The sequence below is a fragment of the Typopeltis vanoorti genome, chromosome 20, assembly GCF_054136105.1.
Source record: "Typopeltis vanoorti isolate ZY-2024b chromosome 20, IOZ_Tvanoo_1.0, whole genome shotgun sequence".
Taxonomy (NCBI): domain Eukaryota; kingdom Metazoa; phylum Arthropoda; class Arachnida; order Uropygi; family Thelyphonidae; genus Typopeltis; species Typopeltis vanoorti.
In genome coordinates this window covers 88,095,426-88,122,152 of record NC_143568.1, presented here as the reverse complement: position 1 = coordinate 88,122,152, position 26,727 = coordinate 88,095,426, and the positions used below count along the sequence as shown (strand labels likewise).

The 26,727-nt window shown below is 36.8% G+C and overlaps 1 protein-coding gene across 1 annotated transcript in view; it reads right to left on the bottom strand.

Moving 5' to 3' along the window:
* LOC150095635 (dynein axonemal heavy chain 8-like) overlaps positions 1 to 26,727 on the bottom strand; it is a 2,108,518-nt gene that overhangs the window by 1,466,198 nt on the left and 615,593 nt on the right. The window contains exon 28 of the mRNA XM_090409931.1: positions 16,264 to 16,417. Within this exon, the coding sequence (XP_090266057.1) occupies positions 16,264 to 16,417 (154 nt within the window). The remainder of the gene's footprint in view (positions 1 to 16,263; positions 16,418 to 26,727) is intronic.

The window sequence follows — 26,727 nt, the reverse complement described above, 5'->3', positions numbered from 1 at the left end:
TTTGTATTGTACGTCTTTTTGGTGTTCAGGCATGCGTATTTCTCCAGATCTTCCTGTATGTCCTACATAGCAAATCCTGCAAGAGCAATGGATTTTGTAGACCCCTGGTTTTTTAAGAGGATGATGAGGTGGTTTTGGTGGATATAGGAATCTTGAGATATTTTCCATAGGAAGGAAAGCTACTTTTATGTTGTGTTTGTTCATTAATTTGGATAGCTTATCTATAACATTTTTGATACAAGGAAGTGGGATTGCATTTTTGTAATCCTGTTTTATTGTGTTGTTAATTGGAGGCATTTTAATGATTCTCTTGATGGTTTTTGTTTCATATCCATTCTGTTGGAGGATTTGTGTTAATTTGTATCTTCATTGCATCTTTCTTGTGTGCTGGAGATATTGTATGCTCTGTATCGAAGAGTTTTAATTAAGCTTATTTCTTTGTGAAGGATGGTGGTGTGAGGTTGCATTTAGAAATCTTCTAGTGTTTGTCGGCTTCCTGTATACTGAGAAGGAGAGTTTACTTTCTTCATTAACTTCTAATAGAATATCCAGAAAAGGGAGTTTTTTTTTTTTTATTTTCTTCTTGTTCTATAAAGTGAATTTTATGGAGTTGTGCAAATTGTTGAAATAATCGTTGAAATTGATAAGTTCATCTGTTGTTCCATTAAATATGATGAAAATATCGTCCACATAGCATAGCCATATTTTTGGTTTTTTATGGTAATTCTTAAGAGCATTGGTTTCAAATTTTTCCATAAATAGGTTTGCTAATACTGGTGATAACGATGAACAACCCATGGGCATTCCTTCTTTTTGTTCCTAGATTCTGTCTTGATAGGCGAAAAAAGTATTGTTTTTTTTTTTATTATTATTATTATTATTATTATTATTATTACGGGTATCTCCATGGAGTCAGTAGACTCATCGCGGGAGACCCAAACTAGCAAAACAATATCTGTCATATCTCTTCTTGAATTCATTTACAGATGAAGAGCTCACAACAAAGTCAGGCAATGAATTCCACTCATTCACCACCCTCCAGGCAAAAAACCTTGTTCTGACACCTTTGTTAACCACACTCTTCTTTAATTTCCAGAGATGACCTCTTGTTCTTCCATCACTATCACACAGCTAAAACATTTCCCCTGCATCAATCCTATAAAAACCTTTTAGTAATTTGAATGTTTCTATCATATCCCCTCTTCTTCGCCTATCAACCAATCTCTGCAATCCACAAGCTCTCAATCTATCAATGTAGGGAGCATTTTTTATATCACTCACCAACTTGGTCACTCTTCTCTGAACCCTCTCCACAGCCTCCTCATCTCCAAGGAATCCAGGTGACCAGACCTGAGCACAGTAATCCAAATGTGGAAGTATCAATGCTTTATAAAGGGGAATAATAACCTCTTTATCTCTGGATGTCAGTGTGTTCCTCAACAACCAAGTAATCCTATGTGCAATCTTGGACACCTTAGCAATGTGTCCTCTGAACTTCATCTCCTTATCTACCAATACCCCTAAGTCCCTAGCCTCATCAATCTCTTGGAGTACCTTTCCATCGATGTAGTACACAGCTGGTAATCTTTTAATCCCAAAATGCAAGACTTTACACTTTTCCACATTGAACTGACATCCATTTTCTTTTGCCCATTTTACCAGCTTATTTAAATCCTCCTGCAAACTTTCAACATCAGCTTGATTTTTTATTGCACTACACAACTTTGCATCATCAGCAAACAACTGAATATCTCCCTTTAAGCCGTTTCCTATATCATTTATATACAAATTAAACAACATTGGCCCAAGAACAGAGCCCTGAGGCACACCACTGGTCACCTGCCTCATTCTGGACTCGGCTCCTCCATACACCACCTTATGGTATCTCTCCCTGAGCCATTCTCCTATCCATATCACCAATTTAATATCCATTCCCATCTGCTCCAATTTGAGTAACAGTGTTCTATGGGGTATCCTGTCAAAAGCCTTAGCAAAATCCAGAAGTACCACTGTGTAGCCAGTTCCTTTGTCCAACTCTGATGTTATTCTATTATGGATAGTTAATAGATTGCTAAGGCAGGATCTACCTTTAACAAAACCATGTTGGCCTCTATAGAGTATCATATCCTGATCCACCCATTCTTGAATTTTGTCTTTAACCAACTTTTCCAATACTTTTACCACTACTCCTGAGATGGTGATTGGTCTGTAATTCAATACTGCAGTTTTAGAGCCACCCTTATGCAAAGGAACCACTCTGCCTAACTTCCACTCCCTAGGGACCATACCAGAGTTCAAACTTAAATTAAATATCCAGGTAAGAGGGGTTGACAATTCATTTGCACATTCACGCAACACCTGAGCTGATATTCCATCTAAGCCTACCGCAGTGTTTGCATTTAAGTTTCGCAATATATTTAATACCTCTGATTCTTTAGCTTCAATTCTCACATTAGGTATTGCTATAGGTATAGAGATATCCTCACTTGGGTGATAGACTTTTGAGAAGTGATCACTCAGTAACTCGACTATTACATCTGATTTTGTCACCTCAATACCATCAGCACCCACTAAGGTTATCCTTCCGAAGTCATTCTTCCTCTTACTTGCCACATAGCGGAAGAACTCTTTGGGATTACCCTTGATCTCTTTGGCTAAGGTCTTCTCATAATCTGATTTAGCTTTTCTTACTATGCTGGTAACCTTCCTAGCTTGAGCCTTGTACTGCTCATGGGTGTCCTGATCGCCCTTCTCCTTGTAAATTCTCCATAACATTTTCTTTTTTTGTAGTTCAAGCTTGATACTACTGCTCATACATTTAATGCCTGCCTTGTTTGACCTCCTGACCATGGGGACACAATCTGATATTGCTTTCCTCAGATACCCGCTGATTTTATCCCAAGCACTGCTAACATCTTTCCCTTGCAATATGTTCTGCCATGGGATGGCTGCAAGCTCACTCCGAAGCTTGTTATAATTGCCTAACCTGTAGTTTCGTACATACCCCTTCTTAATAGAAAAATCCACAGATTTTGCAACCTCCCAAGTCAATACCACATGATCGCTTTCACCAACTGGAGGTAACGAGGTCACCTTACTTAAGCATATAACCTCTGAACCAATAACCAGGTCCAACACTCTCACACCACGTGTCCCTTCAGTTACGTGCTGTTTCAAGTAATTATCTCGTAGCAGATGTATGAACTCCATTTCCTTTTTGCTACGTGATATTTCCTCCTTCCAATTGATATCACCATAATTAAAATCCCCCATAATAATCACTAAGCCTTCACTCATTGCACTAAGTTGCTGATGCATGAATTCAATATCTCCCCCTGTACTCCCTGGCCTATAGCAGCATCCAACTGTATATTTGGTTGCGTTGGTCACTATTTCGCACCAGACTGCCTCAAATGAACTCTCATTCACATGTCTATCATCAAGATATACTACTTTCTTTGGCTGCAACACATCAGCTATCATCAACAGTACTCCTCCTCCTGTTCTATCTTCTCTATCCTCCCTGAAAATACTGTACCCATCACATTCAATTCCAGTGACCACATCTTCTGCTGACAGCCAAGTTTCACTAATGCCTACAACTTTTGGTGAGATTTCACTGACTAATGCCAAAAATTCTTCTCTCTTATTTCTAATGCTTCTAGCATTGGTATACAAAAATTGCAGATTCCCTCTAGATCTTGTACCGGCTTTAGAACTGATATATAAGTCACTAACTACCGTAGTCCTATGCCGATTTTTTTCCCCTCTCTAATATACAATGTTTATACAATGTTTAAAAAGATTTAAGATGTCCGGAAGGAAGAGGTCTTCTAGGAGATTCAAAATTTCTCGTCTTGGGACGTTTGTAAACAACTGATAATGTCTAGACTTGCTAAGATGTCTGTTGGACCAATATGTATATCTTTCACTTTTTCTATGAAATGTTTACTATTTTTTATGAAGGAAGATGTTTTTCCTATATGTTGTGAGATCATGTTGGTGAGGCATTCTGCCAAGTTGGAAGTCGGTAAATCTCTTCCATCTACTATTGGTCTTAAAGGTATATCTGTCTTATGGATCTCTGGAACATTATATATTCTTAGTATCAAAGGATGTTTTGATTGTAAGTATTTTTTAAGTTCTTCCATCCAGAAGGGCACTTTTTTTATTAGATCATTTGTTTTTTTGTGTGCATGCCAAGTCAGGTCTCTGTCTAAGGGTTTGTAGGTGTTTGTATCTTCCAGGAGACTTTTCATTTTGTTATCATATTCTGTAGCATTTAAAACGACAGTTGTGTTGCCTTTATCCGCTTTTATTATGACAATATTTTTGTCATCCTTTAACTTTTTAAGGCAAGCGTATTCATTGTAAGGTAGATTCCTATGAGGTAATCTGCTTTTTAATAGTAAAGCTGTACTTTCTATACGGATAAGATCTGCCGTGTTATCCGGTAGATTTCTAATTCCTTTTTCTATTTGTGCTATAATATCAATTTTTGGTAGGAAATGTGGGATTAAGGTGAAGTTAAAACCTTTAAGTAAAAGGTTATTCTCCTCTTTTGTTAGGACTCTCAAAGAAAGGTTAATAACTACTTTTGAATGATCTAGTTGTTTTCTATGTATTTCCTTCTTCTGAAGGAGTAAGTTGAACTTATGAATTAATGTATGTTTCTTCTGTTCAGAGATCACTATTGCTTTGTTGAATGTAATACTACCGATGTTGTTCCATAGGTAAGATGGAAGAGATGTGGCCAGTTCATTATGAAGAGAAAAAGTGTTATTACTACTTAATGCTAATTCAGCTCTAGTGACTGTAATTCTTTCTCTTAGAAAAGCTAGTTCCATTTTATGATAAATTCTGGAGGCCTTGTTTGTATGGAATATACATTTGATTTTGATGAATTTCGGGATGACTTCGTTATCTCTGCATTGGATGAGGAAAATTAGACGGTTAATGAAGTTGAGATGTTTAATGCATAGTTTCTCTAGTTGTATAACTTTATGCCAAAAGCACTCACTCTAAGTTTGTAATTGGAGGCATAGACTTCTGTGGCTAATTGGTTCAAAAGATATATTTCGGTGATTACACATTTTTTATTATTCAGTTATACAAAATACTGAAATAATAGTTCCCGAGAAGTTTCATAAATCATAGGATTTACATCTTCAGGAGGTAAATAGTATAACTTCATCAACTAGATCTGTTTCACTAGACCCTGCTGATGATAGCAGGAGAATTATGACCACATAAGGTAGACATATTATTATTATTACGTGGCACCTCCAGGGAGTCCAACGACTCATCGAGGGAGGGCACCTACTCTACAACTCTCTGTCTCCACCACTCAATCAAACAACTACCCATCATCTACACCAATGCTATCTGCCACCACTAGTATTTTCACAGACAATCACAAACATCCATGCCCACAGCGGGATTGGAACCTGCAGCCTTTTGGCTGGAGGGTGGATAAACTAACCACCCGGCCAACCATGACAGCATGAAACAAGGAAATTGGGGCAATGGTTTTGAGGCAGTGTGTTGTGAGGTGGAGGTTGACAGGAAGACATATTTAGTTGAATGTTGCTATAGGTCTAGGAATGTGGAAGGTAGGGATGAAGAAATGTAGACAAAGGAAGGGTGATTAATATGGAAGATTTTAAAAATGGCAATATAGATTAGAATGAAGAGATAACATCTGGGAATAAGGAAAATGAATTTTTTAAATTCTTGAGAGACAACTACCTCAGGCAGCATATAAAAGGAGGGTAGGCAAGGATCGAGAACTTCAGATCTGATCATTTCATCAGAGGATGTAAATGTGAGTGGGGTTTTGCAATTTTCTCCAGCTGGTGAGAGTGATCATGAAGTGATCACCTGGCTAGCCATATGCAGGCTTCTACGAGGAAATGACATAAGTAGAAGAACAATGCTGGTCAACACGACAAGCTTAGGAGACTGCTTGGAGCTATAGCATGGAATGAGGAGTTGAGTGGTAGGGAAATAAATAATGCTTGGGGTTTCATAAGAAATATATAACAAAATCACTGTGTGAATGAAGGGTTAAGCATTAAATCTGGAAGAAAATGGCACTTTGGAAGCAGTAAATGATGAATAATGGTAATAATCAGTTACATGAAGAGTATAAAGAGCAAACCTGGGGAGTGGCAGTGAGGAAGGACAACAAAAGTGCAGTAGGAGTAGAAATTAGCAAATATGGAAAGAAAAACCCTAGAGGGTTTTTACATATCTTATACAAGTAGAAGGAAAAATATTTATAGTAAGGTGATATTAATAGATGAAAATGGTACAATAGTAACTGCTGCAGAAGACATTGCTGAGATATTCAGTGATCAATTTTTAAGGGTGTTTCATCTTCACCAGGTTGAAATCAGAGAAACTTAAGTGTAGGGTAAATAGAAGAGGATGACTTATATGTGAGTTAGCAAGAGGTATTTGAGGAAATAAATAAATTTGATGCCCATAAGGAAATAAGATTTTATGACATATCACATGTCTTAAGGGAATGTTCCAGGAGACCAAATCTGTGCAAAGCTGTACCTTGATGAGTCTCTCCCTCCCTGGAAGTCTCTCTTAATAATAATAATATGAAGTCTGATCAATGCCTTATACATAACCTCTTTAGTTCTACATGTCAAGGTCCCCATCATTCATTGCCATAATCTATTGTGATGTTTTCCCACTTTTAGCACTGTGTTCCCCTCCCTACACAAGACTTCAAGTCATTTTAACATCACTCTGAGATTTTTCATTTTTTCCAAATTCTTCAAACTTTCCCATTAATTGAATACTCTGCATCCTTACTTCTGCATATCAAGGTCCTCATCATTGCCATAATCTCTTGTGATGTTCTCCTACAAGACTTCAAGTCATTTTATCATTACTCTGAGATCTTTCATCTTTTCCAACTTCTTCAAAATATCCCATTAATTGTATACTCTGCATCCTATGGCCATTGAATTAGAAACTTTTATTTAATACCATTTTGGACTTCCTTTATTGGCTCCCAATAGTGATCCTCTCCAATTCCCTGTTCAGTGAGATATGAGTTGGGAACCGTGATCATTAAATGCTTCAGTCAGTTGCTGCACACAAGAAGTTCTGTGTGTGTGTGTGGTACAAGCCTTCTCAGACAACAACAATGTCGTTCTGTCAGACTGTTTTAATACCACAGTTTTAGACGAGCAATGTGGGATATTTTTCTACTGATTAAATATACAGGATAATTTACCTCCTGAGAAACCAGTTAGCTCTGCTGCTTTCAAAATCATGGCTCCAGCCAGGCAGGCACCCACAATAAGCCCTTTATCGAAATTGGAATGATCACTCATTTTTTCCATTGTGGTCAACACTTGCAATGACTACTGGCCAGCAGAATTCTTAAATAGTTGCTTAGACTATGGGATCATGCATGTCACCAAATATTTCACATATATATTGCATAAGTGACATTTACATGCATAAAGGTTTCTAATTCAATGGCTGGTATGTGTATCATTGACTACCACATTTTATAACCATTCACTTTGCATTATTATCATAATGAGTGCTGAAATCCCATTTATTCCAAAAGATTTACAAAAGCAGGATGTAATGGGGGATAAAGATAATGCAAAAGCTTCATAAAGAATTTGCATTATCTCTATCCTCTATTAGATCCCACTCAACTTCTTCTTGTATACCAATTTTCCTTTCTTTCCTATTTTTATCATCCCTCTGGCTTCTACTTTCCATAACATGTGAAAATGCTCATTCCTATACTCCCCAAAAAGGCCTTATTTTATTTTTTATTTAATCTCTTGCTTTAAGAGCTTATTAAAGTGCTTACAATGGCTATCCTAATTTAGTCTGTTAATGCTGGAAGACATTCAGACAGTGCTTTCAAACACTATTTGGCCATGTAATGAGCCCAATCGACTATTTAGATTTATATGCTGGTTTGAACTCATTATGGAGTTTAATGGAATAAATACAGCACATCTAAATAATTAAACAACACAACAACCATGAGGAAACTAGAGGGTGCAGAGTGAACACCTGTTGCTGAATTGCTCCTGTTCTAAACTTAAATCGAAGTAATCCTTTCTCTTAGAGTTACTCGGTGATCAGCATTCGTTTTAAAAATTTATGGAATTTACAACCCTGTCAAAATTTTTTTTTTAATATCCCAACGTTTCGATCTTCACATCAAGATCATCATCTGATGCATACATCAATATACAATACAAGCTGAGTTACATTATTAACTGTAAGCTAAAGAAACAATGCTTTGATCACATGTTATTCTACTGGCATGACCTGTAGTGTGACCTCTTTTAAAATGAATTAAATGTAAGTAATTGCCTTAATATAATCACCTTTAAAATGTGCTCAAATGAATCGTCTCAGTAATCTCAAAAAAGTATATGCATTAATCATTGAAATCGATCCAGTGGGTCCTGTAAAAACTAGTGCTTCAAAATTCAAGCTATGAGTGTCAAGCTACAGCAGAAGAACAAAGACCATAGTCACTGATGCCATACAATCCTTCGAGCCACGTGCTGAGATGACCGCCATCCTGACCTAAACAGTACCTACTAATCCTCGTTCAGGGTCAACATTGTAGTCATGTCTGTTGCCAACTGCAAAAGCTGAAAGGTAAGATAGACAAAAACAAAGTACTGCAATGTTCTCTTGAATTTCGTAAATATTATCATCCTGCATGTATAGGTGTAACAGAATCTAACTTTCATAAAATGTCTAAAGACAAGAAATTAAAATGAAAATGCCAGAATTGTATTAATACTTCTCCCAAAAACGACCTTAAAACTACAAGTAAACTATAAGAAGCAGAGCCGGTTTAGATTTAACTAAAGCATTAAACAAAGACGACAGAGAAGCTGACGTGAGGGTTTTCCTAAGAAACTTCAGGGAACAGATTTTAGAAGACCTAAACACCATCAAAGTAGAAATTAAAGATGATAACTCCATGATAAGAAGGGAAATGGAAGTACTATTTAAGGCCAAAAATAAATGAACTGAAGGCATCGCTGGAATAGAGTTTTGCATGCATTCAAGATCTAAAGAACAAAGCCACTTGCAGTGAAAAACTAACTAAGGATCTGTGCACTAAAAACACAGAACTAACAAACGAAAATAAAATACTAAAAGCTCAAATGAATGAACTGAAATGAGAAATTAACGAAATTCAGCGGTGCTCCAAGTTGAACAATATCGAATTAAATGGTCTACCAGAAGCTCAGAATGAAAACTTGCATACTATAACTGAAAAACTGGTGAATCTACTTGGAGTATAAAGGGAAGACATCTTGCCCGGAGAGTACCCACCAGCAGAAAAACAGATATCAAGCCAGTTATTATCCAACTAGAAAGCAAGAATACTAAAAATAAATGGATGATGGAGGCAAGAAAACTCAAGATTACAGCTCAACAATTTGATGAACAGTTAAAACAGGTGCCCGTCTACATAAACGAACACTTGACCAAACTCAATAAGCAACTCCTTTATGAAGCAAAACAAAAGAGAGCAAGTGGTGCATTCAAATATGTATGGGTAAGAGATGTAAACTATTCATGAGAAAGAACGACAACACAAAAGTTATACGGATAAAAACACCGGACGACCTCGACAAACTCTGTCAAAGGAGGCAGCAAATCTAAATGTTACCTATGAATAACTGGAACTTTAATAAAGACTTAAATGGATTTAAGATTCCACATGAATAACTTAGATTGTGATGCAACTGTAAACTGTAAAAAACTATATAATCTAACCTCAATAAAAAAATTTTTTTGCCACTACTACAAATTCATCCAAGAATTTCAAAATATATCATGTCAATATAAAGTCGATAAGGTCAAATTTTGATAATTTAATGTTACTTTTCACAGAAATCCAATCATATATAGATGTACTAGTCTTAAATGAAATATGGATCAAATAAATTGAGGTTGATCATTATTCTCTCGCAGATTACGGCACGTATTATGATTGTCATGGCTATAGTAGTTCAGGTGAATTAATTCTATATGTTAGAAAAAATATTTATAAATTTCATAGACTGGAATTAAAAATGCAAAGTACTGAAACTGTAATGATTTACGACACAGCAATGAATATACTTATATTTGCCATATACCACGCACACGTTGGCCCAGCTGATATCTTTCTATCAGAGCTAAATAATGTCCTAAAAACCTTAAAACACAACAATGTCATACTGGTGGGGGATATAAATTTGGACCTTTATAAGAGTAATAATAAAACTGAAGAATATAAAAATATATATTATCTACTCATGGGTTTCTTGCTTACATTGATGGCAATACGAGAGAAGCGAACAACTCAGCAAGTCGCATTGATCACATATTCATAAAAAACAGAATGGCCTATGAAGTATCCTCTGCAATCTACTTTAGCAAAATCACAGGTCACTATTTGATACTACTGAAACGACCTTACCTAATAGCATTGACACGAGCTGTGCATATAGTCATAAAAAATTCAAAATAGGCACCAATTATAATAAATTTGAGAACTACATAAAATATTATCAACTGCCCCAAACCGACATATTAGACATAAATCAGCTATATGAGGAATTTATCAAAATGATTAAATATGCAGACAGCAAATCACAATATCACAAAAGAGTTACTATAAAAATGGATGTTCACACACACACTGGATAACAGATGAACTAAAAAATATGATAAGGACAAAAGAGAAGCTCTATCATAAGCATAGGAAAAATCCCTACAATTTAATGTTTTGAACATGACTACAAAAATTTCACTAAACACGTAATTATTATTATTATTATTATTATTCAGGCCTCCATGGAGTCAAAAGACTCATCGTGGGAGGTCCTTCCTAGGAACATAAAGTCTGTCAAGACTCATCGAGGGGGAGGTCCCCCCTAAGAAACACAAAGTCTATCATACCACTCCTTAAACTCATTGACCATTCTCACTCTCACCACTCCATCAGGCAATGCATTCCATGGTTCAACCACCCTCCATGCATAGAAACCGCTCCTCACCCTCTTGCTCACAGTTTCCTTTCGTAACTTCCAGGGATGGCCTCTTGTCATCACTCCTTCCCACTGTTCAACCAAGTGAAAGAACTCCCCAGTGTCAACCCTGTAACCACCTCTCAACAGTTTAAAAGTATCAATCATATCACCTCTCCTTCTTTTATTCGCCAAACTCTGCAGTCCACATTCCCTTAGCTGATCCTCATAACCATCCTTATACGGTCCTGAAACCATCTTTGTCATCTGTCTTTGTATCCTTTCCACAGTTAATTTATCCCCTTCAAATCCTGGGGACCAAATCTGAGAACAATAGTCCAAGTGTGGTCTGATCAGAGACTTATACAACGGAATGATAACCCTCTTATCTCTGCAGATCAGTGTCCTTCTCATAATTGCAGCAATCCTCTGTTACCTTCACCACCTTTGCAATATGTCCCCTAAACTTCAGGTTTCTATCAATCATCAACCCCAGATCTCTTGTCTCCCCTACTTCCTCCAGTATAACTCCTCCCACAGAGTATGCAGCATCCCATCGATGTTTCTCGAACCTCAAGACCTTACATTTTGCTGCATTAAACCAACATCCCATTCATTTGCCAATCTATCTAGCTTATTCAATCCTCTTGCAGGAAAAAATAAAACAGGCAAAAGAACATTTTCTTCTGTCGAAATTTCTTTCTTGTAATAATGATAAAAGTAAAGAATGGAGGTTGGTTAATGTGATAATAGGTAACACAAAGCACAAAACACGTGAATTCACAGAGGGCAATGACATCACCTATGTACTTAACAAAATGAACAACCACTTTATAAACTATGGTAGTTGCGATTTCGACCCTGCAGAAAGGACAAAGTACGTGAGTCACCTTCCATGAATTAAGAATTTCATGTATCTACACACAGTAAATGAAGAAGAGGTAAAGGGTGTAGTAATCAGATTAAAAAAATGGGGAAAAAATGGGAAGTGACAATATAAATGTCAAAAAACTAAACATTATCATTAAATACAGATTACAGTTCTTTACAAATATCATTAATAAATCCTTTGAACACGGTAAATTTATAGAAAGCTTAAAAACTACTTTAGTTGTACCGCTATTTAATGGAGGTAACAAAAATGAAATCAAAAATTACAGACCAATATCCACACTATCCACAATCTCAAAGGATATTGAAATTCTAATAAAAAAACGCTTAAATAGCTATCTAAATACAATATCCTATTATGCAACTAATCAATATGGGTTTAGATCTGGATACAACACAGAAAAAGGGCTACTGGAGTTTCATAAAACGGTTTGTAGTGGAATTAATAAAGGAATGGACACAGCAGTCATTTTTTTTTGATATATCTAAGGCATTCAACTGTGTTCATCATGACTTATTGCTACTGAAAATGACCAAATATGGCATCGGAGGAATTACTAATGACTGGTTCAGATCCTATCTGAATAATAGCAAACAATATACCAGCTATGGCACATTCAATAGCGCAACAAAAATAATAAAATACAGAGTCCCACAAGGGTCTGTACTAGGAACCATCCTATTTTTAATTTATGTTAATGATTTATGTAAATACAAACTTTTTTGACAAATTGATATCCTTTGCCAATGACACCACATTAATATACACTTAAACAACCCTTGAAGATCTAAAAAATCGGATTAATAGTGATATGTTAAAGCTAAGCAAATGGTTTAGCAATAATGGACTTAACATTAATACTGATAAAACGATATATATGTACTTCACATTAACAGAAAAGCTAGACCACGATATAACCATAAAATGGCATGAAAGGAAATGTAGTGACATCGTAAACTGTAACCGTAGCTTAATCAAAAAAAGAAAATAAATCAAGTATTTGGGCCTCCATATTGATAGCAATATGAAGTGGAACTCCCACATCACTTTCTTAACAAATAAGTTTAGGTTTATAATTAATAGAATATATTATGTTAAAAAATTTGTAAATGCAGCATTCTTAAGATGCTTATACTATTCCTGGGTAAATTCCTCACTGCAATATGGCATCACCTGTTGGGGTGGAGATTATTACAACAATCTGCTTCCATTAATAAGAATACAAAACAGAATAATTAGAGCCATAACCACTACTAACTTTGCACATTCAACCAATGATCTGTTTGTCATTCATAATATTCTACCATTACAGAAACTATATCTCTATGGTTGTCTATTATACATAAAAAGGAATGCTGAAAGTTTCTTGGTATATAATGTAGACTATGGATTACGCTGCGTCAAGAATATGCTGGTAGTACCCAAGGCAAACAGAGAAATTTTTCATAAATTCTTCGAATACCTAGCGACAACCAGTTACAATAAGCTCCCAAATGAAATCAAATCTATAACTTCAGCTTATACATTCAGAAAAAGATTGAGAGACTACCTCATGGGACTAAACAATGTTGACAATTACTTTAAACATATAGCATAAGAGATCATTATAACTCACATACCATATCCAATTAATACCAATATACTAACTAGTTCATTCACTTAGGAGACCAATATATTAACATGTACATCAAATCAAACCGTGTAAGATAAGCCCTCATAGATACGGTCATGGACTCGCAGTGACTGTTTCGAAGTAATTTAATTCTCTAGTAACCAGTATGACTATGGCCCTTGGTTACACATAAATAAACAAACTAACTTACTTTATCACTAAAACCAGTAACTTATAACTATTTGAAAGGCATTTTACTCTATTTGTATATATAAGGAAACATTTATTAACTGTAACAAAATAAATAGCCAAAAATAAGTGTAATTACCAACAGAAATTATAGTAATACTTGAACTGTATTGTATAAGATTGTATATTAAATTGCAAAACTTGAATTGTATTGTATAAGATTGTATATTAAATTGCAAAACTTGAATTGTATTGTATAAGATTGTACATTGGATTGTACATCTTGAATTGTATTGTATAATATTGTACATTGAATTGTATTGTATAATATTGTACAACTTGAATTGTATTGAATAAGACTTACAATGAATTGTATAATATAGTATAAATATCTTGTATACGTGATGGGAATGATAATAAACATGATAATAATAATAATAATACAATAACATTTAATTATTCCTAAATAAAATCTCAGTCACTGAGATATCCTCAGAAAAACAATAATACAATTGCAAAAACACATAAATTTGCAGAAACACTAAGTGGAAAAGATTAGGCTGAAAGCCTAAACTCCTATGAAGGGTCTCACATGGATGCTGTTGGTTAGCCTTAATAGTGTTGGGCAGGAGACATTAGATTAGATAGATAGGAGGAATTAGATTTTCTCAAATCTTGGGAAGTTTAATACAACCATATTTAAGATTACCGAGTCTCCATAAATAATTTTATCTTTAACTTTTTTTTTTTTTTTTTGTTTATTTGGTGATCTTTATAATTCTTTCGTATCACCTGCTTCTTACATTTTTCAACCGTGCTTAACTCTTGCCACTTCCACAGTTTTTCAATTTCATGCTTTTGTCCTATGAAGGATAACATGTAAGCATGCTATTTCTTTATTGATATCCATTTCATTCTCCTCTATTTTCACAGCAGCATATCCAACATTATTAGCATCATTTCTGTCTTATAGTCAGTATTTACTGCATTTTTGTCACCTAACAGACACTCACTTTCAAAATGCTTAATGCATACTCTCTCTCTCTCTCTCCTGTTTCAATTTCCTTCCACATATTCTTTAATTTTCTCGATGCATACACTGCACTAAATAATATCTTGCAAATTCAAATCGCCGGACAACATGGCCACCACTGTTCGTCGAGTTGGTGCTATGCCGACAATAAATCACAATAATGTCACAATAAAAATGTCCAGTCTCACAATCATATTATTAAAGCAAGAGTGCTCCTTAACAAATCCATGTTGATTCTCACAAATAACATTACCTCATCTGCCCAATGCTATATATAGTTCCTCACTAATTTCTCCAAGACCTTAACAACTGCTGATGACACACAAACTGGCCTATAATTAGAACACTTCAAGTCTGCGACCACCCTTGTGCAGCAATACTGTCTTACCTTCCTTCCATTCCTTGGGTACCTTTCCCACAGCCAGACTATTATTGAAGAGCCAGGTCAACAAAGCTGTCAGTTCTTTAACACATTCTCTCAAACCCATGGTGAAATACCATCCAGTCCCAAAGCTTTGTTGGTATCCAGAATACTCAATATTTGGAACATACTCCTCTTGCACCTCTAAACCCTGAACCTGCACTTCGTATTAAAACCTTATTCTCCAGGATGAAATACTCCAATAAAGTGCTCATTGAACAACTCCACTATGTCCTCTGCATCGGTCACTTTATTTCCATTTTTATCCTGCAATGTCATTCTTCCACAATCATTTCTCCTCCTACTGACCACATAGCTAAAAAATTCCCTAGGATTTTCTTTGAATCTTAGTGCCAATCTCTTCTCATGTTCCAGTTTTGCCTTCCTCACCATACTGGTCACACTCCTGGCCTGCGTCTCATATTCTTTGTGTATCTACCCTCCACCTCTCTCCTTATATCTCTTCCATATTCTCCTTTTCACCTGCAGTTCCTGTTTGATATTGTTTGTCATCGCTTTACACCAAATTGTGTCCGCTTCTTCACTTGTGGAATACAGTTTACTATTGCTGCTAACAAATATCCTTTCACAATTTCCCAAGCACTAATGATATCCTTGCCTTCCAATTCTGCCCTCCATGGAAATGCCCCTAGTTGATAGCTAAGACTATTATAATCACTTGCCTTATAATTCCACATATGTTCCGTTTCCTTTGATACACCTGCAAGTCAAAACCACATGGTCACTCTCTCCAATTGGTGGGAGAGATGTCATCTCACTTATTATCAGCTCTTCTGATGCTATGATGAAATCCGAAACTCTTGAACCTCTTGTTCCCTTTATTACATGTTGGTTAAGACATTTTTCCCTCAAGAATTCCAGAAATTCCATCCTCTTATTACTACATGCATTTCCTCTTCCTAGCATATACTGCTGTAGTTATCATGTTAATTACTGTGACATAAAATAAAATCAAGTCAATGATACCTAATTTTGAGATTGCTTAATGAAACTACAGAGCTAGTTCACATCACAATTGTTAAAATACTAAATAATTCCAAAAAAAAACTGTAAACACACCTCTGGTAACTGTTTTGCTATATCACCTCCTACAAAAACTGCTTCTAGATAGACCCATAAATTTTGAACAATTAGCCATTGTTCCAAAACATCAGTTGTTATTGTCAAATAATTTACCCAAAGTTGGATATCTTCCTTCATGGAAGCACTATATCTATTAAAAAACATAATACATCTCTATTAATTCATATGATCAATAAAATTATATTTATAAAATATCTAAAAATCAATACTGAAAAAAAAAAAAAAACCGTAATTAATCAATGCTCAATGTTGTGAGCAGATTTGAGAAGGGATGAACACTTCCTGCTTCTTCAGAGCTGCTCAACATAGTAAGAATAGACAGTGTTGTTTTGACAATGTACATAATGTAAAAGTCAAAGGTCTTTAGAATGGAGAGATATTCAGAAATGCAGATGCTCAACAGTATCTGAATCACAGAGAGAGAAAAAATATCAGTGCTACCTTGTGTGAGACCATTATCTTGCTTACCGTAGCCTTGAAGCAGCTTGAAATAGTTCCATGTTTGATTACAAGAGCATTGTTTCCAGACTACTTACTTTTTAATGCATTCACAACAAAGCAAGATAAGTTAGAAACCTTTTGGGGAGTGAATGACATAAAAAATATATAAGTAAAATAAAATATATCATCCATATCTAAATATCCATCTGTGTATTGAGAGTGATATAAAAAATACATAAATAAAATAAATTACCTATATACAAGGTTGTGATGAAATGTTATGATAATCACCATGAAGGAAATGAGGTAAAACCATGAAACATACACTATTCTACATATTCCACAAAAAGCACAAAAAAATGAAAATTGCAACTAATGGCAGAAAACAATTATCTAAGCAGCCAAAATAAAATGCATCTCATATTCTTTCTTTCTGCACAACAGAAATATTGTATTCAATGTTTCTGTTGTGCAGATTTCATTTTATTATTATTATTATTATTGTTGTTGTTGTTTCGGGAAACTCCAAGGAGTCGACAGACTCATCGAGGGAGGCCCTAACATCATGTCAAGAACAACTATTCAACATTCACACAGTATCTATCATACCTTGCCTTGAACTCATTCACGGTCGTAGCACCCACAACAGACTCTGGAAGCTTATTCCACTCATTCACAACTCTCCAAGTAAAAAACCTAGCTCTAACACCCTTGTCAACCACGCTCTTGCCCAGCTTCCATGCATGGCACGTAGTCCTCCCACCACCAGTCATATTTTCAAAAATATCTTCTGGATCAATCTTATAAAAACCCTTCAGTAATTTGAATGTCTCAATCATATCACCCCCTCCTTTGCCTATCGTCCAGTTTCTGCAACCCACAAATCCTCAACCTATTCTCATAAGGTTCATTCCACAGACCTGCTATCATCTTGGTCGCTCGTCTCTGGACCCTCTCCACTTCCTCCCCATCACGAAGAAACCCTGGTGCCTATAACTGGGCACAGAAGTCCAGATAGGGTCTTATCAAGGCTCAATACAGAGGAACAACAACTTGTTTGTCTCTGCATGTTAAAGTATTTTTCAGAAGCCAAGTGATTTGGTGAGATGTTTTAGTCACTTTTGCAATGTGCCCCCTAAACTTCAACTCCCTATCCACCAACACTCCCAAATCCCTGGCCTCATCAATCTCCTGGAGTATGGTTCCACCAATGCGATATACTGCTGCTATTCTTTTCACCCCAAAGTGCATAACCTTACACTTTGCCACATTACATTAAACTGACATCCATTTTTCCTAGCCCAGTCCTCCAAACCATCCAAATCATCCTGTAAAATTTTGACATCCTGTGCACTCACAATTGCTCTGCCCAACTTTACATCATCAGCAAACAAGTGAACACATCCTCTCAAATCCTTTCCAATATTATTGATGAACAAATTGAAAAGCAGTGGTCCAAGAACAGAGCCCTGCGGCACTCCACTAGTCAAAAGATCTTTTAGACTCCACTCCTGAATAAACCACTCTCTGGTATCTCTCCTTCAACCACCCTCCTATCCATCTCACCAACCCTATATCTATCCCCATCTACTCCAGTTTACTGATTAGGGTTCCATGTGGTATCCTATCAAAGGCCTTGGCAAGGTCCAGTAGTATCACTGTAAACCCATTACCCCTATCCAGTTCAGCTGTCACTGTGTTATAAAACATGAGCAAGTTACTGAGGCATGATCTACCCTTCACAAAACCATGTTGTCCCCCATACAATATCCCATTTTCATCTATCCAATCCTGTTTTCTTTTCTTGACTAATTTCTCTAAGACCTTGACAATGATTCCTGATATGCTAATCGGTCGGTAATTTACAACATCAGTCTTGGAACCACCTTTATGCAGTGGAACTATTTTCCCCTCTTTCCACCTGCTCGGGACTAACCCAGACACGAGACTCAAATTAAACAAAACGGTCAAGGGTACTGACAATTCTTTAGCTTCTCGTACAACACGAGCTGGTATACCATCCAATCCCACAGATGTATTGACATTGAGGTTATGCAATAGACTACTCGCCTCCACTTCATTCACCACAATTCCCGTATAATCTATTGGTTTATTCGTTTCTGCAATGTCACCACCTGGATGATATATTCTTGCAAAGTGCTCACTCAGTAACTCAACTATCTCAACTGATTCAGTTACCTCCCTACCATCGGCATTCTTTAAAATCATTCTGCCATGTACATTTTTCCTTTTACTTGCTACATATCTAAAAAACTGTTTAGGATTCTCTTTAGCCTGCATGGCCAATGTTCTTTCGTAATCCTTTTTTGCTTTTCTTACCACACTCGTCACCCTTCTGGCCTGCGCTTTATACCGTTCATGTGCCTGCCGGTCACCTTTCTCCTTAAATTCCCTCCATAGTTGTTTCTTTTTTTTGCAGCTCAAGCTTAATGGTGTTATTCATCCATTTAACCCCTACTTGATTTATTATTAGGACTCTAGGTATACAGTCAGCCATTCCTTCATGCAAGCACTTCTTAACCACCTCCCATGCACTATCAACTTCTAGTCCTTGCAGTTGTACATGCCATGGCACTGAACCAATCAAACTCCTAAGCTTGTCATACTTTCCAGCCCGATAATTCCACATGTACCCTGTCTTAATTGAAAATTCCACACCTTTAGCCACCTCCCAAGTCAAGACCCTATGATCACTCTCACCGATTGGTGACAATGTGGTCATATTTGTTACAGCCAAATCCTCAGATGTAATTCCTAGGTCAAGCACTCTCTGACCCCTAGTATTTTCCATTACATGCTGTCGCAGATAGTTATCCCTTAATAACCGCATAAAATCCAATTCCTTCCTCCCGTGTGTCCTCTCCTCACTCCAATCAATGCGACCATAATTGAAATCTCCCATAATAATCACCCTCCTTCCACTCATTTCTTCTATTTGCTTGTGCATACTGTCACCACCATCTTTTCCATCACCTGGTCGATAGCGGCACCCAATTGTATATTTAGTTCTGCTAGCCACAATCTTACACCAAATGGCCTCAAATGTGCTCTTTTCTCTATCCTGCAATTCAACTTCTATTCTCCATGGCTGTAGCTCATCAGCTATCATCAACAATACTCCTCCCCCCATTTTATTCTCTCTGTCATTCCTGAACACACTATACCCACCACATTCAATCCCACTGGCTATATCATCTACAGTCAGCCATGTCTCACTAATACCAATAACCTGTGGTCTGGAAGTGCCAACCATGGCCAAAAACTCTTCCTTCTTGTTTCTTGTTCCTAATACTCCTAGTATTAGTGTACATGAATTTAAGACCCCCATTAGCCCCAACCCTACCTTGATGCCTTATATTAACTATCCCACTCTGATTTGTTGTCCTTATTTGCTCTGGCATATTATATTCATTCTTACATTCAACTGCCTCCCTAAGGACTGTATATCTACTCCCCCCCCCCCTTAACAAATTTAGTTTCCCTGAATTGGCACATCCACTACATTCAGCAACACTTTCTCAAGGCTTCTTACACCATAACCATTCAAATGCAAGCCATCCATCTTATACAGATTTTCACCAATCAAACTCACTCCACACGTCCACAAATTCCACACCACTCGTCATACATAACCCATGCATAAAGTCATTCGCAATTATATCCCTCCTTTTAAACATTTCACTGTCATACCGTGGCAAAAGACTAATCATTCTAACTCTCTCACTCTTTTCTTTTGCTACCTCAAACAATTCATTCAGGTCTTCTATCATTTCCATTTTATCTCCTTTCAAATCATCCGTACCTGCCACAACAATCATTTCTTTCACCCTTTCCTTTTGTTCTCTAATAGACTCAGTTACATCCTTTATGGTCGCACCAGGTTGGTACGATTTTGTCAAATCCTCTACTAACACACCTCGTACTAAAGAGTCTCCATACAGCACTCTATCCTTCATTTTGTTGATGTTCACATTCATACGTCTATTTTTCCTGTCATACCTTTTATTATTGGTTGGTTCATTCAGTCGACTTTTGTTTATGCACTCTAGCTGCTGTTTTGCCCTTTCTATCGCACCATTCAACAACGTGATCTCACTCAATGCATCTATCTCATCTTTTTTATTCTCTGAGAAATCATTAATACTATCATTCACACTTTCTATATTCACCCTCTCACAATTCTCATGTACAACCTTGCCATTTCTTGTCATATCCCTATTTTCTTCATTCTGAAGTTTGACAAAAATATCACACTCACGATCCGAAATACATTTCAATTCCTCATTCTCCCTACATTTTCTACACACATTCAATCCTTTATTATCTTCTAACCACACTCCGACCACACTCCGCAAAGCGTACATTTCACAGCTAGTACACTGACTCATTTCTTTTATACTACCGTTCTTTGATAAAGATGGCGAACCATCATTATTGGCCTCCATTTTCCTTCATACAGGTGCCATACTTATTTGCAACATGTTTTATCAAATTATAAGTTATAACAGACCAAAAACACACAAACAGACACACTAACATACGCAAGGCAAACAAAACTACGCAATATTAAGTAATTTTATCAACAATAACTGAAAATAATACTTATCTTATCAGGAGCTTGCACGAACACTACTTTTTTCCCACTTAATTTTCCCCTTAATTTTCCCACTCCCAACAACTAGCAGAAGAGGATGATGAGCTTAAGTTTTCTGAACCTCAGATGATGAGGATAAACAGATAATGCCAGTCTTCAACTCTCCTCCCACCAGTACAGAGGGCCACTATCAACTAAGCAGTTCCACAGTTTCTCAAGAAAGATTGAGGTTCATCACAAAAACTGCTCACACAGTATGACTACATGTAAACATCCATGATGAAGATAATCAGCCAGAAGAGCTGAGACCCCTTCTGGACAGAAAAAAGGTAGAAAACTGCAAAACTCATGAAATGAGTCCAATATCTAATCAATGACCTAGAATCCCAATGACAGCATAACTATCCATAAATCTAAAGAACTACCTCAAGTAACAAAAAATAAGCTAACATACCATGAGTACTCCAATAACCATTATATTACTAAATCCCAAAGGATGTGAGCCACAGTAATGCAAAATAGGCTAGTCTTACAACATATGCAAGAGTGGTCTGAAAAGTTCTCGGCCTAACAATGAAAAAACAAATTTATAATTTCAAAATTATTTGTATTTTTAAACATAATCTCCATTAAGACTAATACATTTATTCCAGCAATGCTCCCACACCATTATTCCATCCTTGTAGTGTTTCTCAGTAAGATCTGCAAAATACCCCTCAACAGCTCTTGATTCGAAGAAAACAGCTGATCAGAGGGGAAGAGTTTTAGTTCGGGGAAGAGATAGAAGTCAGAGGGAACCAAATCTGAGAAACAGGGTGGATGTTCCAACAATTCATAGTAAAGATTCCTTAATTTTCCGATTGCCAAAGCACATTTGTGGGCAGGAGCAATGCCCTCATGAAAGATGATTGTTTTCTTCTGCAAACTGGGTCTTTTCTCATGAATTTTTTCATCTAGTCTTGTTAGAAGATTGGAATAATATTCCCCAGTTATCGTTTTACCCTTCTTGAGATAATTAATAAACAAAATGCCTTTAGCATCCCAAAACATTGATGCCATGACTTTTCCTGCTGATGGAACCGACTTTGTCTTTTTGGGCACTGAACAAACGGCTTCTGTCCACTGTTTTGACTGCTGTTTGGATTCTAGTGTGCAATGGTGAATCCAAGTCTCATCCATAGTAATAAATCGAAGCAGCACAATTCAGTTTTATTCTTGGTAAAACACTCCAAGCGCTGTTCAGAGATTTTCATGCGAGTGTGGTTTCAATCTGGTGTGAGCAAGCACAGCACCCATCTAGCGCAAAGCTTTTTCATTTGCAATTCTTGCGCAAAAAATATCCTACATGTTCTTTTGAAATGCCTCTAGTCTCAGCAATTTCACGCACTTTGACTCGCCGGTCATCCAATACCATATCGTACACTGGATCAATGATTTCTGGTGTTGTTACACTTTTTGGACATCCTTCACGGCTGGTATAGCCACATTTAAACTCGGCAGCCCATTTCTTAATTGTCAAAAATGAAAGAGAAGAGTACCCATAAACTTTTATGAACTTCGAATAATTTTTTTAGGCATTAAACCTTCTTTTACAAAGAATTTTGTAAAGGCATGATACTCGATTTTATCTATTTCAAGGGATACAGACAATACTTTTGCTTCAGAGAGCTGTATAAAACAAACTACTTGATAGAATGACTTACAATTCACATGGATGCTTATGAAAGATGTACCAACTGAGAAAAAAAAATCGTGCCTATAGTGTTGCGATCTAGCTCGCAGGCAAAACACATGCAAAAGATTGGTTGCATCTGAATATAAAAGATCATAAGCATTTGAAGAGGTTACTGTTTTCTGAACAAATAAAAGTAATTGGGAAGGGAAACTAAAATTCAAAAGGTTGAGTGTAAGAGGAAGAAACTTATTCAGTGAATGTATATCTGCTAATCCATTTTCCTGGAATAATTTGAAGAATAGAGTGGATAAAAATCGGCATGTGACTACTGAAATTAGTAGAATGTATATCAGTATATCAGTAAACCTAATACAAGAACTAAAGGGAATCTTAAAATTTTTGTATACTAATGCAAGAAGCATTCAAAATAACAGGAAAGAATTTTTGGCATCAGTCAGTGCAATCTCACCAGAAGTTGTAGGCATTAGTAAAACTTGGCTGTCAGCAGATGTGGTTACTGGAATTGAATGTGATGGGTACTGCATTTTCAGGGAGGATCTGAAAATGCCTTGTTCTACTTCTCTAAGATAGAATGAGGGGAGGAGTACTGTTGATGATAGCTGATGAGCTGCAGCCAAAGAAAGTAGTACATCCATCCTTTTGATAATTCATTTGCGTTATCGTTCATTTGAACGCCTCAAATGAATTATCATTCATTTGAGGCAGTCTGGTGTGAAATAGTTTCCAACACAACCAAATGTAAAGTTGGGTGCTGCTATAAGCCAGGGGGGTATAGGGGGTGATATTGAATTCGTGCATCAGAAAATTAGTGCAATGAGTGCAGGGTTAGTGATTATTATGGAGGATTTTAATTATGGTGATATCAGTTGGAAGGAGGAAATATCAGGTGGCATAAGGAAATGGAATTCACACACCTTCTAAGAGATAATTACTTGAAACAGCACATAACTGAAAGGACTTGTGGTGTGAGAGTGTTGGTTCTGGTCATAGGTTCAGAGTACGCATAAGTAAGGTATCCCCGTTACTTCCAATTGGTGAGTGTGATCATGTGGTATTGACTTGGGAGGTTGCTAAATTTGTGGATTTTTCTCTTAAGAAGGGGTATATTTGAAGGAGTATATCTTAATCAAAGGGGTATATCAAATACCCCTTCTCTTAAGAAGGGGTATTTGAATCCATCAGTAGCTCAGTTGACAGAGCAGTGGACTGTAGAAGTACGTGTGTCAGATACCCATAGGCCGCTGGTTCAAACCCTGCACGATGGAATGTTCTCATATTTTATAGTGCCTCCATAGTGCAGTTGGAAGAAAGATGGTACACTGTGCCCTTCAATCGGAAAAGACCTAAGTTCGATTCTCCTCGTCACGAAAGGAATCTTTATATCTTTTTTTGGTGGTGATCGTATTGAGTTATGCTAGAAAACATGTTTTTAAATTAAAGAATAGTGTTGCCTTTTGTCTCAAATTGTGCTGCAGTTGTGCTTCGGTCGGATACAAGTGTCCTTCAGTAATGTTATTGTTTGAAAGTCTGTTGTATATATTCTGTTTTCATTGCTGTTTGTTTCACCACTTCAACGTCTAAAGATGGTGTCCAACAAGTGATGTAGGTCAGTGGCTCAGAGGACTTCTATACGAAAGTCTGGCTCTGCCTTGGATTTTTTTTGCAATGGATGCATTTTGGAAACTGCTATATGTATGCGCCGAAGAACGTGAAGGATCTGTGGACTGTTTGGCTAAATGAGAATGAAAATGTCAACGTATGTGAGAAGTGTCGGGATAGACTGGAGCGATTAGGAATGGAAGCAGATGTCGGGACTGTAGCGGAAAAACTTCAGCAGAGTTTGTGAAAATGGAAAGCGACCATCTTCTTCTGTAAGAGGAATTGGAAGTGCTCAGTAATGAGGTTCTGGAAATTAAAACTGAGTTAAATGTGTTGAATAGAGAAATTAGGCCTATGGAAATTACTTTAGCTGAAGTAACTAGAACAAGATTAAGTATGGGAAGAGTCTTTGGTGATTGATGAAGTAATAAATAGTATGGGAGTGATTGGGAGTCAACAGAATAAAAGCACAAGATGTCTAGCAGAAATGAGATGTCGTGAGAGTGAGGGAGGTAAGTAAAAGAGCGTTGAGGGAGAGTAATGAAACTGGAAGAGTCATGCTGAATAGCATAGAAAATGAGGCCATGAGTGATGCATGTTTGGACTTAAATGAAGTTATGAGTGGTACAATATATGGTGATTTTATGATTAAGGTTATGGAAAGTGGTATGCGTGAGGAATGCTTGGCTGGTGGAACAATAGAGAAGTCATTGGTTCAGAAGACATATGAATAAGTAAGGTGTCCTCGTAACCTCCAATTGGTGAGAGCGATCATGTGGTATTGACTTGTTGCAAAATTTGTGGATTTCTCTCTTAAGAAGGGGTATATATGGAACTACAGGTTAGGCAATTATAACAAGCTTCGGAGTGAGCTTAAAAATTGGCCTGGGACTACTGAAATTAGTGACATGTATATCAGTTTTAAAGCTAGTACAAGAACTAAAGAGAATCTTCAATTTTTGTATACTAATGCAAGCTTACGAAATAAGAAGAAGAAATTTTGGCATTAGTCAGAGCAATCTCACCAAAAGTTGTAGGCATTAGTAAAACTTGGCTGTCAGCAGAAGATGTGGTTACCGGAATTGAATGTGATGGGTACAGTATTTTCAGGGAGGATAGAGAAGAAAGAATGGCGGGAAGGAGTACTGTTGATGGTAGCCGATGAGTTGCAGTCAAAGAAAGTAGTATATCAAGAAGATAGACATGTAAATGATAGTTAATTTGAAGTGGTCTGGGGTGAAATAGTGACCAATGCAACCAAATATACAGTTGGTTGCTGTTATAGGCCAGGGGGTACAGGGTGTGATATTGAATTCATGCATCAGCACATAACTGAAGGGACACATGGTGTGAGAATGTTGGACCTGGCCATAAATAAGGTATCCTCATTACCTCCAATTGGTGAAAGCGATCATGTGGAATTGACTTGGGAGGTTGCAAAATTTGTGGATATCTCTCTTAAGAAGGCATATATATGGAACTACAGGTTAGGCAATTATAACAAGCTTACAGCAGTCCCATGGCAGAACATATTGCAGGGGGGAAGTTGTACCACTGTATGGGATAAAATCGGCAGGTATCATAGGAAAGCAATATCAGATTGTATCACCATGGTTAGGAAGACAAACAAGGGAGGCATTAGATGGATGAGTAGTAGCATCAAGGTTGATCTGCGCAAAAAAAAATATTATGGAGAATTTACAAGGAGAAAGGCGATCAGTACACCCATGAGCAGTACAATGCTCAAGTTGGGAAGATTACCAGCATAGTAAAAAAAGCTAAGTCAGATTATGAGAAGACCTTAGCCAAGGAGATCAAGGGTAATTCCAAAGAGTTCTTCCTCTATGTGGCAAGTAAAAGGAAGAATGACTTTGGAAGGATACCTTTAGTGGGTGCTGATGGTATTGAGGTGACCAATTCAGATGTAATAGTAGAGTTACTGAGCGATCACTTTTCAAAAGTCTTCCACCCAAGCGAGAATATCTCTGTACCTGTAGCAATAACTTGTGAGTATCGAAGTTAACAAATCAGAGGTACTTAGTATATTGCAAAATTTAAATGCAAATACTGGTGTAGGTTTAGATGGAAT